This window comes from Amphiura filiformis, chromosome 8 (assembly GCF_039555335.1).
Source record: "Amphiura filiformis chromosome 8, Afil_fr2py, whole genome shotgun sequence".
In the NCBI taxonomy this organism is placed as follows: Eukaryota; Metazoa; Echinodermata; class Ophiuroidea; order Amphilepidida; family Amphiuridae; genus Amphiura; species Amphiura filiformis.
In genome coordinates, this window is record NC_092635.1 from 51,643,255 (window position 1) to 51,660,945 (window position 17,691).

General features: G+C 38.5%; 1 protein-coding gene across 1 annotated transcript in view; it reads left to right on the forward strand.

Annotated features, from left to right (window-relative positions):
- Positions 1-13,258, forward strand: part of LOC140158303 (enoyl-CoA hydratase domain-containing protein 3, mitochondrial-like) — a 17,904-nt gene extending 4,646 nt beyond the window's left edge. Inside the window, exons 3-10 of the mRNA XM_072181407.1 lie at positions 4,864-5,078; positions 7,001-7,136; positions 7,529-7,634; positions 8,743-8,827; positions 9,784-9,893; positions 10,306-10,364; positions 11,592-11,698; positions 13,105-13,258. Of these exons, the coding sequence (XP_072037508.1) occupies positions 4,873-5,078; positions 7,001-7,136; positions 7,529-7,634; positions 8,743-8,827; positions 9,784-9,893; positions 10,306-10,364; positions 11,592-11,698; positions 13,105-13,219 (924 nt within the window). The 5' untranslated portion in view covers positions 4,864-4,872 and the 3' untranslated portion in view covers positions 13,220-13,258. The remainder of the gene's footprint in view (positions 1-4,863; positions 5,079-7,000; positions 7,137-7,528; positions 7,635-8,742; positions 8,828-9,783; positions 9,894-10,305; positions 10,365-11,591; positions 11,699-13,104) is intronic.
- Positions 13,259-17,691: the final 4,433 nt, after the last annotated feature.

Below are 17,691 nucleotides of genomic sequence, written 5' to 3' on the forward strand. Positions count from 1 at the left end.
TATGACGCGAAACCAAAGTAGCTGTTGCGGTGACTGATATTTCGTTCATAATTCTCTCCCAGAAATCCAAAGTATTTACCATTGTTTACAATCTGGTATACCTGTAAAAACCGCTGTGATTCATGATTTCTCGAAATACATCGACTTGGAGCGTCAAATTTCAGGATAGTAATGAGAAAAATAGTATCTATTATGTGATACCAAAACCTCATCAACAATGAAAAAAATCGGGGATGATGCTGTCGATCGGGTTACGGACCTTTAACGATTTGCGCCGGTTAGAAACTTGAAACAAAATCTTTAAAATTTCATCAATGTATATAAAAGTGGTACCAACCGTATTGTGCTTGCTAATTTAAGACTCGGTTGAAACAAAATTAAGGATCGAAAGCATTTTAGTGTCCAAAAGGCAAAATTATCGTCAAAGTTCTGCGAAATCGGCACCCTTGAAGGGTTCAGAATTGAATTGGGAGCGAAAATATCCGATCTTTGCGATCAAAAACACAAAATTACAACTTTAAACATACTATTGGCAAAAGACATTATTACCAAACAATACAGAATAGAAAATTTGACATAATTTTCTCAAAATATTGAAAAAATTTGCTCACTAGACATCGAAAATGTACGCAATCCAATTCCCGTTCAAACGTGTGGGAAACTGAAAGTGCGATAATCGTGACTACAGATACACTAGGTATGCCAGGTTTCTGCTTCTGCTTCTGCTTCTGCTTCTGCTCTATTATGACGTGGTGCAAACACCGCCGGTCTTTCATCCAGTTTACTTTTAAAAATTGTGACTTCTGGAGCATCGCGTGTCTCTGCCGGCAGGAGATTCCATTCCCTTGTAGTGCGGGGTAAAGCGAGTATTGGTAACAGTTCTTGTTAAAAGCCGGAATGTCTAAAAGATGTGGTCCATGAGAATTTCTGGTTTTGCGATTGGTTGTATTGCTTAATGGCTTAACATTTGATGGCGCCAAGTTGTGAACTTCCTTGTAAATTGTGTGCGTCGGTTTTCTAGCGTTTCCCATTGGAGATTAGTCAGCATTTTTGTGACACTGACTTGATTTCCTGGAGTGATCATTTTGAACGAAGCATGCAGCACGACGTTGGATTTTCTCTAAAGTAGCCTTGTTGGAGTTCTGATAGGGATCCCAGATAGCGCTACAATACTCTAATTTCGGACGCACAAGAGCCTTGTATGCCATTTCTTTGACTGTCTTGTTACATGAGTACAGATTTCTTCTCAAAAGTCTGAGCATTTTATTTGCTTTGTTAGATGTCTGTTTTATGTGGTGGGCCCAATTGAGGTCGCAGCTGATTTCGACCCCTAAGTATTTCTGCTGTTTAACATTCTGGAGAGCAACTCCATTCATTGTATAATCATGATGAACTGGTTTAGTCTTGTGAGTGACGTGCATGGAGTAGCATTTGCTTGAGTTAAATGACATTTGCCATGATTTTTCCCATTTGCAAAGAGAATCAATGTCCTTTTGGAGATGAAGACTGTCCTGAGCACTCTTTATCTCTCTGTAGGCCTACCGTATATAATGCAGTCATCTGCAAAAAGTCTCACTTTACATGACACAGCAGCCGGGAGATCGTTTATATAAAGCAAGAAAAGCAAGGGTCCCAACACAGTCCCTTGAGGGACTCCTGAGGTAACTGGTGCTTCTGGAGACGATTCACCTTCAATCTGAACTCTTTGATGCCTGGTTGTCAGGAAGTTGTTAATCCACATCAAAAGGCTGTTGTTGATGCCTGTGTGCTCCAATTTGCGCAGCAATCTTTGGTGGGGGACGGTGTCGAAAGCCTTGCTAAAGTCAAGTATAATCAGATCGGCTTGCTTGGCTCTTTCTGTCCAGGATTTGAGTAAGGTCGTCAACTAAGCCTGCAAGTTGTGAATCGCAGGATCTTCCCTGACGAAAGCCATGCTGGTGATTTGTGAGAACTTCGTATTTGTCTATGTGATCCATGATGTGACGATGTATAATATGCTCGAGGATTTTACATGGGATTGAAGTCAGTGAGACTGGTCTGTATTTGGCTGGGTTGGTACGATCGCCTTTTTTGTAGATGGGTATGATGTTAGCGCGCAGCCATCATTGGTCAGGTAGTTCACCGGTGTCAACTGATTTTTGGAAGATCTTTGGATCTTTTTGGAAAACTGGGGCAAGACTAGAAGCGCAGCTTTTGATGACTCTGGCAGAAATGTCGTCTGGCCCGGATGCTTTCTTGGGTTGTATTTCAGACAAAAGTTTCTCAACTCCCTTTGTGTCAATTACAAGCTTGGGGATTTCAGGGATCTTAGCGGAAGTAATTTGCGGGATATTCGCAGTGTCCTCCTCGGTAAAAACAGAACAAAATTGCTGGTTTAATGCCTGCGCCTTGTCAGCAGCTAAAGATACATAGCGACCCAATGACGAGAGTGCAGAAATGCCGAAAACCTCTTGTTTGGTGGATTTGATGTAGTTCCAAAAAGGCTTTGTGTTGTCACTCTTCAGGCTCTCACCTATCACCTCCTTGATATACCTTTGATGAGATTTTCTAATCTCTCTGTCAATGGTGCGACAGGCTTTTTTGAATTTAGACCAATCGGCGGGAGATTTTGTTTTCCTTGCGTTGTTATAGAGTTTCTGTTTATGACGAATGGAGCGCCTGGTAGCTTGGTTCACCCAAGGTAGATTAAATCTGGTAGAGTTCATCTTGGAAGGAATGAACTCGTCAATGGCAGATTGCAAAACTTGATGAAATTGAGACCACAATGAATTGGTGCTAATTGTAGACACATATATTCATCTGTAAGCTTCTGGTTAAAACTCAAGATTTTATTGTCAATTGCACAAAAGTTGGCTTTCTTGTACAAGAAGATTTTTCTCTTTGGGGGCTTGAGTGCTTTGGCTTCAAATTTGGTGTTGACTATTACCATGTCGTAATAAATAATTCCACAAGTAACGACGTAATTAGCAACAAAAGACGGGTTTGAGACAAAACACAAGTCTAAAATACTGTCTCCCCTGGTAGGCTTGTTAACTATATGAGTCAAGTTATAATCGTCTGCAATTTCCAGCATGCACTTGCTAATTGCCGGATATCTACCTCCTGCACGGAAAATGTTTTTTCCCCAGTCAACATCTGGCAAATTGAAGTCGCCAAGGAGCCACACCGATGCAGCTGGCGGGATCTTTGCAAGAGAAAGATCAAGTTGTTTCATATATTCAACGCCGGATGATGCTTGAGAACGGTAAAAAGATCCAATATACACTGGTTTAAGACCCTTCACATGAATACATGTAGTGACCCAAATTAGCTCACAATCAGTATCAAGGGCTTTTTCTTCGGACACAATGAACTTGTTGGAGACGGCAATAAAAACGCCGCCGTGCCAATCAGTTTTACGGTCTTTTCTGAAGACATGAAAGTTTGGTGGGAAAATTTCGCCGGACGCGACATCTTGATTTAACCATGATTCTGTCCCGACGATGGCGTCTGGCCTTTCGTCATCAATAAGAGTGTGAAGATTAGCCACTTTCCCTTTAACACTCTGACAATTGAAATTAAGGATCTTGAAATTTTCGTGTCTTTGAGTACGACCCGGACAAGGATTTTTTTTATGTGGATTTTTAGCACCACCAAAGTTTGTATTCCCCTCCTTGCGACTAGGGGTTGAGGCACCAATGGGGGTACCAATGTCATGGTTTGAGTCCTCCAATGATGAGGCAGAGAGATTACTCAGAGGCTCAAAACTATTTGATAAATCAATGCTGGAGTTTGAAAAGAAGGCTGTATCAAAATTCCCAAGGCCACAATTGCAGCATTCCCATGTATAGGATGGGTGATTAACCAATACATTGTAAACATGTTCGCTCATTTCCAAGCAATTTCTATGGAACCATGCGTTGCACCCTCGCATTCAATGGCTTGTTGCCCGTACTTAGCAGCCTTTGTACAGATAACACACGGATATTTGGGCTGGTAGGGCCCCGGGTTTACGGCAATGTCATTGGCAAGAACAAGGATGAAAAAAGCATGGGTGGATGGTTTTGATTTCAGAGTCACAAAATTCTTTCTGTGGCTGTTGTCTTTTATATTGATAGCAAAATGGAACGAACTCACCGGGTTTCCAGTGCTGCTGTCTATAGCAAGAGAAGGTGTAGTCCAGTGCTCACAAAAATGCAAATGTTGGAGTGTAGGCAAAGGCTGACAGAGAGTCCGTTTCAGAAAAGTATTCCAATTCCTTAGTAGTGTAAACGCTAATGATCCTCCAGTGGTCATAATTGCACAAGTCAAGATTCACTTTAAAAACCGGCGATTTTAAAATACACCAAAATTACAGTCAAAGTATATAATATAAAATAAGTGTTACGATGATTCATGATGGACTAAATAATTATATAAACGTAGCTTCACTGCACAGAAAATACGATGAAAGCGATATTTTAAAAATGGCGACCGTTCCCGCTAAAAACACCTGTGTGGCGCGAAAACATCAAAATTGAAAACCTAGAGTTCCTATCAAAATTCAGTTAAAAGTGCTAAACAGCACGGGTACACTAGCAGAGTAGATTCTAAAAACATCGAAAATTGAAGAAATTAAATCAAAGGTCCATATAAAAGTCAAGTAAAAAACAGGAGTAATTCCTGTATGCAATCGCGATGAATCCAATCTAACGCAATGAGTTGTATAGCGTGGAGCTGAATAGCATTGGATTTGCGTGTATTCGCGAGAGCTCGAGAGAGGCACGTCCGTTCACCACGACGACCTGCACGTGCAAAAACTATTGCCTTGGAGAAATTTGGACACAAATTGTGGGCATGAATATAATCAGAATAACGTATAACATTATTTGTTACCACTTTCAGAACCTCAACATGTCACAGTGCATCAAGAGAGCTCACCGCTTACTTAGCATTCCTGCTGCTCAATTGTGTTGTACTAGATCTAGAATCCCTCATCACATGTTGCTAAAGAGAGCCTGTAGTACTGCATCATCATCAGATTCAAGAACTGAACCATACACAATAGTGACAGAGCAGGATGGCATCAGAAATATATTCTTAAATGATCCAAAGAAAAGGTTTGTATTTGTACATATCACAAGATCTGTAGCGGTTACCGAATAGGGTGCAACTCTACTAGCCTCATTACAAGACTGCCCTACCTAAACCCTAACCCTAACTCTGTAAACGAAGACTGGATTCAAGTCCAGCAAGTTGTACCCAGTTCGGTAATTGTACCCAAAATTTGAATAAAGCTCAACATTTGGTATGGTCGTGTAGATCTATCGGGTAGACGCTGAGTCGCTGACAATAATAGTATTTTAGTATGATAGAGGTTAAGGCTGGCATTTGCAATTCCGGGTACCCGGTTACCCGCCCGAAAAATGCGCCGGGTACCCGGGTACAAAATTACCCGAAAATGCCAGGCCTAATAGAGGTATCATACATAGTGTGCACCATATATAAATAAACGATTGTAAACGATGTATTGATCAGTAGGTCAGCATGCAAGGGAGATTATTTCTGTAGGTACATGCACCCTTCACAGTAGACCACTGCGGCCAAAAATAACTACACACTGGTAACAAAAGTTCTAATGTATATTATAGGGGCAAGGAATCCAATTACTTCACTGAAATTTCAGTGATTCGAAAGACAAATGGTTCATTATATATGTTTTAAGAAATGAGGTATGTTGGGAGTGGCCTTCTTTTCCTTGTTCTTTGTCTTCAAATCTGTTTCTCAAATGGTTCATTGCATATGTTAAAAGAAATAATTAAGGTACATTCTGACGGGACCTCTTTTCTTATCATAAATAATGTACCACTTATCTTGAATCACTGAAATACCAGTGTAGTAATTTGATTCCTTGCCCCTATAATATACATTAGATCTTTTGTTACCAGTGTTTTATTATTTTTTGAGAAAAATGCAAAAATAATCACAAATTTATCAAGGGGTATAGAACCACCTTAACTTAATTAATAATAGGCATATTACGAAAGTGTTTTCCCTTTGTAGGCAATGAGAAAACATAGTCAATGTACAATACAAAGAGCCATCGGTACCAAGGGGTCACTGATAGCACTATAGACAAATCTGATTCCACACATTGCTACACCTCATTGGTAGACATTGAAGTGGGCCATGATCGCCATCCCATCTGAAATGTGAAATGATGCAGGCTATGCGGGAATTTTTAACTACCGTATTGGTCCGAGTATAGTCCCACCCGTTTTTTATGTGAAAATTTTTCACAATTGGGGGTGGGATTATACTCAATTTCAAAAAAAAAAAAAAAAAAGTGTGTCCCTGGACCTAGACCTAGATGCTAGGATCATTCATGGTTGACCCAGTTGACCTAAAAAAATAAAAAATTTCAAGATATTTTGTATTTTTAATATGAAAATTGATACTTTGTATTCATTCCATACTCTATTAATGATTTCAAAATGAATTCAAATTTTTTTTTTTAGGTTAACCATGAATGATTCTAGCATCTAGGTCTAGGTCCAGGGACACTCCAAAACCGAAAAAAAATAAACTTTAAAAAAAATTTAAAATTTTTTTTTTTTTTTTTTTTTTTTTTTTTTTACAATTTCTGAAATTTTTCGAAAAATGGGGGGTGGGATTATACTCGAGCGTGGGACTATACTCGGACGAATACGGTATATGTTCCATCACCCGTGTGACAAAAGGATGCTGAAAGTTAACAATGCAATACCATGTAAGATTGATTTTGAAGCAGAACTTTTCCACCCAATTGGGCAGGTACAACACCAATTTGGTGCGGAAGACCCCTGACCATCACTTGGCTCGTCAGATTAGGGCCCAACCAAACATGGTGCCTTTATGTATACACTGTACTCAACGTAATATAAATGTAAAGTATTCCCATCAAATCATGCAATACTGTAGTCCATAGGCTTACCCAGAACCCACTACCCATTTTCTTTCTAGACATACAAGTTAAGCCTTTACCTTTGCATGCTACTTTCAGAAACGCACTGTCTCTTGCCATGTTAGAAGCATTGAAGTCAGATTTAACACAAGACACGGACAGTCAGGAGCTGAGAGTTGTCATTATATCAGCAGGAGGACCTGTGTACTCATCAGGACATAACTTGAAGGAATTAGTAAGTAACTATGTGTATCTATTGTGTATAATTGAAGTCAGATTTAACCCAAGACACAGAGAGTCAAGAGCTGAAGGTTGTCATTATATCAGGGGGAGGACCTGTGTAGTCATCAGAACATAACTTGAAGGAATTAGTAAGAAGCTTAAATACTTTTGGAGGCTTGAATTTAAACTTGAACTGTAACATAAAGTTTTTGCTATTTGATGTAAATCTGAAATGTTGTAGTTTATTCCTGAAGAAGAGCATGCAGTGCACCTGCTCGAAAATGTCAGGTTATATGGTGTTTAGTGGTCACAGGCAAACCTGGGCTACAAATTCATAACATTTCTGTCAAATATTTGCACTATTATCGAGAATAACTATGCATGTTGCTTTGGTTTTTTTGATAGACTCAAGAAACAGGGAGAGCTTATCATGAAAAGGTATTTGACACCTGCTCTGAGGTCATGATGCTTGTACAAGATATTCCAGTACCAGTTATTGCTCAGGTCCAAGGTATGTATATACTTGTTCAAAGTAAATAAATGTTCTAGATAATTTCCAATGACACAGGTCAGTCCCCCTTCCCATGAGTGTTTGTTTATCCTAGTCAATCGCCAGTTGCAATTGTAGCTACGATTCAGGTCATTTATTTTGCTACATGGTTGGCTGCCCTTAATCTTGAGTCAGGGCAGAAGAGGGATCCCCATGATAGGTAGGTCACAGGTCATCTAGGGTCATTTTAGGTCATTGTTCGAAAATGCTTCATTTTGATCAATTTAGGTGTCATTAAGTTGGTTCAATTGTAGGATGTTATTAGCTTTTGAGTTTTCAACAACATAGGCGGGCGGGTTAGTGTAGTGGTCTTCTCACTCGCTTCTCACCACTGTGGCCCGGGTTCAATTCCCCACAGCGCCACATGTGAGTTTGGTTGCCGATCCATGCTCGCCCTCGCAGGTTTTTCTCCGGTGCTCCGGTTTTCCTCCTGCATCTAAAATCGGACCATCCCATATCTCTGTCCCGTCATATCCGGATGGCGTCCCTTAAATTTAGTAGCCTCTGAGCACTATTGGGATTAGCCTGGCTTCGGCCGAATGTTATAAATAAATAAAAATAAAAATAGGCCTACTAGTAAAAAAAAATATTGGTTGATGTGTGTTGATAATCAACAAAGGAAATGTTTTTTTTTTTTTCAAATATGTACTATCTATTACACCTCCAGTGACACTTCATTAATTTTGCCGGACCTTTGGATATATTGTAATAGGTAAATTAGCATTTTACTGTAAAAAAATGTATATAATAGGGTTTTAGGGGTAGATTTCATGTCCCCCAGTTAACATAGGCCTAATCCTACCCAGGAAAATTCTGCACATAGTATCACTAGAGTTGGAAGAGGTTAATGATGTGTTTGAATATGCTACAATGTATAAAGAATTGCTTTGCTAAATTCCTTCATGAATAATTTTACATGAAATTAGGGTTAGGATTAGGGCAAGGATTAGGATAAGCTTACACGAAATAATTACATAAAGGATCGACCTAAAGCTTTCATTCTTCCCGGTTTCTGTTGCCCATGTGATATGGATTGTAATTGTGCTTTTGTTTTGTGTTTTCCCCGTAGGTCTGGCAACAGCTGCAGGTTGCCAGCTTGTAGCCAGTTGTGATATTGCCATAGCCTCTGATAAAGCCCATTTCGCAACTCCAGGGTATGTACACTACACATAGACTTTGGACTTAAGATAAAGTTGATTTACATTCTGTAGCATCACAAGGAGCTGAAAATAATTGAAGGATATGCCCAAGGCCTGTCAGTTTAAAGAGAGCTTAACCTGTTACTTGGCAATAATTCCTGGAAATACCTGGGACAGGGTTGCAAGGTTAATAAATTACATAACAAACGTAGGAAATAATTATCAGCATTGATTAGCATTTTCATATACCCGACAACAAAATTGAAAACAAAATACAAAAAACATGAGATTCTTCAAACCATTCTTTTAAAGTAATGGTATATATACTCCTGAGCGTGGGTACAAATCGATTTGCATGCATGTACATGCGTTGGGTACTACGCACAGTGCTTCACACAACTTTAATTGTGCATTGGGGCGGTGTTTTACATTTGTGCGTATAGGATCGAATGCTGAAGGCATCCAAAAAAGTCCTGTACCTACAAGATGGTGGACTCATGCCACCAGATGGGTTATCTCTATTATAAGGACGTTCTCTTGCAATTTATCAAAATGAATCTATTAATGTCAGAGGACACGTCCTGTACTGTGCTGTGTTTGGTGACAAATGAACCTCGTAACATCATGGATTGATGTTTAACATCATGGATTGATGTTTAACATCATGGATTGATGTTTAACATCATGGATTGATGTTTAACATCATGGATTGATGTTTAACATCATGGATTGATGTTTAACATCATGGATTGATGTTTAACATCATGGATTGATGTTTAACATCATGGATTGATGTTTAACATCATGGATTGATGTTTAACATCATGGATTGATGTTTAACATCATGGATTGATTTAGAGTGGTATGCAGTTAGCTAGGAGCAGTGCCTACGCTAGTTGCATGCCCGGTTGCATGTTGCGTACTATGTGTTTCATGCTTCAAAACCTAAATGTTTTTGTTTTGTATTCCAGTGTGAATGTAGGTCTATTCTGTTCTACACCCGGTGTTGCTTTAGGGAGAGCTGTGCCAAGAAAATTAGCAATGGAAATGCTTTTCACTGGACACCCTATACCTGCTCAAGGTAAAAATCAGTCATTCAATCAATTAAGCTATCAATCAATCAATCAACCAATCAGTCCATCAAATCATTTATTCAGTTTGTCAGTCACTGAGTCTGTTTGAATACCATGAAATTTCAAGATTTAGGGACATTTTTGTCAGTGCCTTTTTCAAATCATATTGTAGTAGTCTTTTGTTACATCCATTTAAGGTAGTAAAAGATTTTGTGTTGGCTTTGGATCATTGTTCCTTTTTTTGAACAATTTCAATGAATGAGGTCTTAAATCCGAACTAAAAGATGACAGCTATAATTGGCTGCTGGTTCCAATTATGACATCTGTTTTTGTTTAGGATATACAGGGGTGAAGATAACTGGTACATTTATTCTTTTACACATCGTATACTTTAATCATTGTTTGTGTTTTTGTTTTCAGTTGCCTTACAACATGGTTTAGTTAGTAAAGTAGTACCGCATGAGAAGCTGGAGGAGGAGGTATGTACATTGAATAGTTCTCTGTAGGAATTGGTCAATGTCGGTTAACATTGCTTTAATACCTGGATTATTCTTTTCTTACTTTTTATCTGAAAGTGTTTCTTCCCATATACATTTCAACCTCCATTTTCCGGACCTCTTTTATCGCGTATCTCTATTATAGAAAAACATGGTTTTAATACTTTGAGAGCTTGATTTCATGCACTGATGCATTTAGAAAGCCTTTTAAAACTATGTGGCATAACGCACTCGGTGTTATTACCCCATTTTGTGTAACCTTTTGCTGACTCAGTGTGAGCACTTCAGATATTAAATAATTACGCATCGTTTACCGAATAGGGTGCAAAAACAAGACTGTCCTACCCCAACCATAAACCCTAACCCTAAACGAGGACTGGACTCAAGTCTAGCAAGTTGCACCCTATTCGGTAATTATACCAGAATTACATTAATTCTCTTATCCGGATTTTCCAATTTTTTGGCCAATGCTTGTCCCATCATAGTTGGATAACAGAGATTGGACTGTATTGGATAGGTAGAAGATGACGTCACCATCCAGCTACATCGATGAACCACCGATGGGGTCAAACCTCAAAATTAAGCTATAGGGCTTTGCCATTTGCATTTCAAAATTTCCCTATTGCAATACATCTTTCCATTTGGGGTGCAAAAGAGCGATACATCTTTTTATGTGAGAACATTCTATTTGCACTTCACTCACAATTTCAAACAACATTGACCCCCAACTTCAAAAGTAGGGTCAGTGTGGGCTGTGGGGACACAAACCTCAAGGTCAAATTATCCTTTATACGCTGGCGAGGTGACATAATAAATCAGATAAACTACCATAGCAATAGGTGAAAACAATTTTGAATATATCGCGCTTCACTACAAACAGGTTGCATTCATCACCTGTGTATGTCTGCAATCATAGATTGAATACAATACCGGTCTTTTCAAAGATACTAATCTTACAGGTGCGAGTGATCAGCATGATATGGTTCAATGCAGAGGTACCATGTGAACGTACCAGTGCAGTGCAGTATATTCAAAGATTGTTTTCACCTAATTGCTATGGTAGTTAATCCGACTATTACATAACTTCGCCAGCATAGTTATTATTCATACATAACTTATAGTGAGGAAATTACCTGGGTATACCAGCCAAACAGGAATTGTATGCATGTTGCTAAAGTAACTTACTTGTTCCATGTACCATATTTTCAGACAATGGCAATAGCAAGGAGGATCGTTGAGTCCAGTAGATCTGTGATTGCATTGGGCAAGGCATGCTTCAACAGTCAAATTACCAAAGATAGGAATTCAGCGTATAGGTGGGTTATTTAAATGATAGATCTTAAAAACAAAATACATATGCATAAAGATTTTTATCTAGATTGTCTAAAGGACACATCTTGTATTTGAAGTCGACTCAAAACACTCACCTGGTCTACTTTTGAAATCACTTCATTGGCTTCCAATACGCCAAACGATCATTTTCAAATTACTTCTGCTTGTATATAAATGTCTTCACAACAAAGGGCCAACATATTTGTCAAATTGCTTATCATTGTATGTTCCAAAGAGACAACTCAGATCTTGCGATGATTATCTTCGTCTTGACTATGCTTTGACTAGAGTCTTAGCTGGTGATAGAACTTTCACAGTTTTTGCATCAAAAGAGTGGAATAAGCTACCTGTCTATATTAGACAATCTTCATCTTCAAATATATTTTTTAAAAATGCTTAAAACTTATTTGTTCCCTTAACATGTTGTTATTGGTATTGTAATTTGTATTTTAAGATGCGTCTTCAAAAATAATGTAGTTTTAAGTGGTAGTATTAAGGTATTTTGTAAGCGCTCTGAGCCTTATGGAAATGGCGCAAATACTCTTTGTATTGTATTGTATTGTATTGTATTGTATTGTATTGTATTGTATTGTAAGGACAAGCCAAGTTCCCCCATAATTAATCTGGGAAAATGAAAGTCCATTTTTCCAGACATGGAAAACTGCGGGAATTTGAGAAAAACAGCAAAAGTTGGGGAAAACTTATGAATTTAAATAGCCTAAGAGGGTAATTATTTTAGTCATTTTTGGCATGCATGTGTGTTGCATACTACATACTCCAGCTGTACTACATGTACAACTTAACCGTATTTCCTCTTCATCAGTCATGTACCTCTTTTTGGCTTCTACCTTGAAAAGTATGTAAGCTACATTGATACCGATGCCACCAACAGAGCGAGAAGATTTGCCCCTTCATTTTGCATACCACTTTGTCCAATTTTGTTTTCTCATTTCTTCACAAAATGCAAAAAACCGCATAAAAAATACAATGGGTGTAGTACCCCCTTAATGCAATAATCACATAATTTTTGGGTATGCTAACAGGGTCTATTTGTTGTGGGAGTGAATTTTTAATTTGGGCCATGATTGTTGGTAATTCTTTAATCTCATGATGAACCTTGTATTGACCTTTTCGGTAACCCATAATTCTTTGCGGTTTAGAGGTCTGAGATATCATTATTTGACATTACGCTGATGTGCACATCATTTAGCAAACATCGTTATTGCGCATTTGAAAGATGTAAAGTGCGCAGTAACAATGCATGCATCGGCGTGACAACATCTTGGATCTAACCGCAAACAAATATGGGATTTGCTGAAAAGTTCAATTCAGTTTTTCATGTTAATACAAATCATTGAAAAATTGTTTTCTTTCATTTTTACTAACACAGTCAAGCTGGTAGTGTTATGGTGGAAAATTTGTCAATGAAAGATGGTCAGGAAGGTATTCAAGCATTTGTGGAGAAGAGGAAGCCAACATGGGATCATACTTTTGACAAAAAGTAACCCTGCAGTGACCAAGTTTGCAAGAAGATGTACGAGAGGTACAGTACTGGCTGGAATCAACCGGGCACGGGCCGTGCAAAACCCACGCGCGGTATTCGCGGGTTGATGTTTTGCGCGGTAGTGGTTGCACGGTCATCTCTACTGAACCTCTTCATGTGACTAGCATCTCTACTGACTGTACCGCGCAAAACCGCGCACGAGTTATGCACGGCTTAATCCTATCCGCTTCAATCGATAGGCTAATGATTCGCATTCATCACTTGAAGTAGTTCAACAAGATGTACCTTCATCGTTATTGATTGACACGTACATCATGACATCATGGAAGAAAGAGATAAGTTATCTCTTTCTTCCATGATGACATGAAGCACTGAGCAGCTTGATGTTTAGCTTGGAACATGAACATTATCTTCAAAATATCTATGCCTATTATTATACTATTTCCATGTTTAGAAGAACTTCGGCAAAAGTTAAAACATCGACGATGCGCAATTAATTTACAAAACTAATAAAAAAAATAAGACAACCTGTTTTTAAACATGTACAAAAATGGAAATAAAAACAGCAAATTTTTGAGAAAAATCCCCGCTTTATGCTCAAACCTGTGTTTGTATGAAGCGCTATTTTAACTTTAAAACTTCTCCGCGATAAATTGGCAAGAACCCAACCAGGAACCTGACATTTTTGCCCGCACTTACGAGCGCAAAGTCAGCCCGTGATACGCTGGTCTCCGAGTCATCGGTTTGTGCATCAAATTTCCCCACACATGAATCTTATGAAATAGCAATTTATTCACCCAAAACATAATCGTCTTGCCATCACAAATTTTACAGACCGATACATAGAAGATGGCCGATATAATTCAACATTCGTTACATCAGTGATGTGTCTGTAGTTCTCTGTACGTACATACATTTGCAGTCAAAATTATTTTATGTTTTCAATATTTATAATATTTCGCCGACATGTTTGATACCCAGTTTTCCCCGGGCCAGGTTTTCAAGCTGTTCTTGTTTGTTCTTACCTTGAGACAAACACATATTTACGATCTCACAATACTTGTTCTACATGTATTTCCTTTTCGTTTCAGAACTAAAAGTGCACGAGATTAAACATCCTTTGATCCATAGCCCCGTGCGCCGAAGCCCCCAGGACTGCGAAGCCGTACGCACCCTTGGGTCTTCAATGCCCCAGCCCGGCATGCGGCAGCTGCCAAATAACCCGATATGCGCTTTGGCAAGAGATGAATCGGAAGGCTTTTGAGACCGCACCAAAAAGATCATCCTGATTCCTGGCACAGAGGATCCTGGTACGACTTAATATGAGTTGACTAACCAGAGATCCTTGAAATTGCTGCTCCGACCAACATTTTATCATCTTTACTCGTGAATGTCGAGCACCATTTCTTGCCGCTCAGCCGATTATGACCAATTTCATGTTATTTGAATTATTCAAATTGGCCAACAATTGCCGTGCCGTACCGCGTATAGAGTTATCTTTGGAATGTGGTGTGAACATCAAATGATGTATTTTAAAAACAATAATAAGAAAGTCCACTCCCAACATTTTTGATGTCACACCATGTCATAACATTCATTCACCTGTTTATAGGTTCGAGAAAAAATGCAATTTTCGGGGTGAAAAGTGAGTTCTGTGATTGAAGATGCAATTTATTCCAGCTAATTGCTTAATATGATTCCAAAACCCATGATCCAAACTTCATTTCAAATGAAAATGCTGATATTAAAAGCTTAAATACAAACTCCGAAGAATATTTCCCTACAGAATCCCGATTCACATAATAATATTTATTTTGACCTGGGTTTTGACCTGCCCGTGCGTGCTCTACTGCACAGTAAACACATGACCACGTGGGTCCCCTGATGCACGTAGGCACGACCCTCAGATAGTGTGGGAAAGTGCGCAAATAGTTGTAAACAACCTCTACTAACCGCTGGGTGACCCTCGATCTAGTTATTGTGGGGGAGGCGTGGCGCTCAAACAATAGTTGCTAGTCGGCTTTCAGCCAAGGTCACCATGGTAACCCCATTTCTTTCCAGGATCTGTGGTGTGTGTGATTATTTTTAACACGGGCAAATTTAAATCAATTAACATTTTCTTTCACCTTTTTTTATATTAATTATTATTAATGTGTACGTGTAATTGTTTTTAAATACTACGATTTGCGTTTTGATTAATATTTCATTGAATTTATGCGTATTTTTCTTTATATAATAAATACCACCTTTTTCTTACGTCTGACGTCACCAAGTTACTTTTCTTCGGAAAATGGGCCTAACATTATTATTAGGAAAAAACAAAAAACTTCTTCGTAAAGAATCTGGCAAGAAATTTCATGATTTGTGACATAATCTATATAATAATACTGGTAGTCTGTGACTCTGTGAGTGAGTCTGTCTGTCCGCCTATTTTCTCAGAGACTAGGGGTCGCACATTCCTCAAACTTGGTGGGTGGGTGCATCTTGACCCCATACAGAACAAGTTTGTATTTGTTAGTAGGTCAAGGTCACCCGAGGTCATCTAGGGGTCATCTGAGGTCAAATTAGCAAAAACTGTCATATGGGCATGAAAATTGGAGGGTACAGTCAACATTAGAGCCAACATTTTGGAAGGTCATTTCGGGGTCATCCAAGGTCATCCGGGGTAATATGAGGGCAAATTTATAAAAACTGTCATATGGGCATGAAACTTGGAGGGTACAGTCAACATTTAGAGCCAAATTTTTGGAAGGTCATTTGACAGAAAAATTGCGTAAAAGTCTGAAAGTGTTGGATTAAAATTCCCTTTAAAAACTTTAGTTCAGAAATAACACAGAATTATAGCTTTTGACTTATGCTCAAAATATTTTAATTAACAAATAGATTATCAATAATAATAAAAATAATAATAACGCATACAAAATGTATCATACTGGTGCTCCTTCAAAAGAACGGAAATTCCTAGCAAATGCCCACTTTTTTTGCTGGATGATTGCGTAATTATGTAAGGGATTACAGCTCTATACTATCACTTTATTATATTTCGGGTTGGTTCATCAACTTTTATCAATATTTACTTCAGGGCAAAATTACAAAGAAAAATAATCTAGCCTATTTGCTTGAACTGAAAATGACAGAAAAATCGCGAAGATGGTGAAAGTGTTGGATTAAAATTCCTTTCTAAAAACTTGACTCAAGTTCAGACATAACACAGAATTGAAATTTTTTGACTTATGCTCAAAATATTTTAATTATAAGTTGATCAATCATTTTTAACAAACAGATCAATAATAATAAAAAAATAATATTGGCAAATGCCGCATAATTTCAATATTTTTTCATGAAATTGTATGCCCAATAGGGTCATTTGGTGTATTGGTGTAACTTTTGCTACCTCCTCTCCCCTTACTTCTTTCTCTCACCCCTCCTGCCATTTGTCTCTTAGACTCTTCCCCTCCCTTCCAGTTCCAAGTTCTTATTACTTCATTCTACCCCCCTCCTCCCGTTTATCTCCATCCATATCTCTCCCTCCCCCTCTCTTAAATTCCAAATATTACCCTTTTTGTATTAGTTTTAATTAAAATAAAATTCGACTTTTCCTGGGTATCTTTTAAAACTTTTAAAAAGACCCCTCTCTCTCTCTTCCCAATACTCATTCTTTCTCTCACCCTGCCGTCTCTTTCGAAGTTCCTCTATTACTTCCCTCCACCACCCCCTCCGGTTCTTCCCCCCCCCTCTCTCTCTCTCTCTCTTTCGAATTCCAAATATTTACTCTTTTTTTTAGTGCCATCTGAATTTTTCTAGTCAGACCGCATGCAGATCTTGAGCCAGACATAAAGTTGAGGGGATCGTTGGTTTGAGCTAATGAATAATTAATGAGGCAAATGGGTGTGGACTGTGCTTTAGCTATCAATATTCTGATGAGTGTGAAATCATTGCTGAAAATGAAGAACGCAGCAAGACACACAGATTTTATTTTGTTGGATATTTTGACGGTTTTATTAACATCATTGTGAATATTTTAAAACAAAGAAAAATGTTAAGGCGAAACTTTGAAAGTTCATTCGATTATGAAAAATAATTACCAATAAAATATTGTTATCCCTTCAGTTGGACCGCGAGCACGTGGTGAAGGCGCTTGCTTCCAGGTCGCTAGATAATCTAGGTCAGCCCCCCAATCTATATTTAGACCGTGCGTGCGATGTGTGGGAAAGGGGAAAGTGCCGTATACACGTGTTTTGATTTGATGTTTAATATAATTAGTGCCAGGATAATTTCATGAATTTCGAATACCACGATTTAATTATGAGCGGGGGGTTCAAATGACGTGCCAAAAATTGCTTGCCCCACCCCCTGCTTAAAATTGCTTGAATGACCCCCCGCTTGCCAAAAATCTTTGCCCCCGGGCCGGGCTCATAATTATTGCACAGCCCCTTAAAATTATGAATAATTAATGATCATGTGATCCACAGG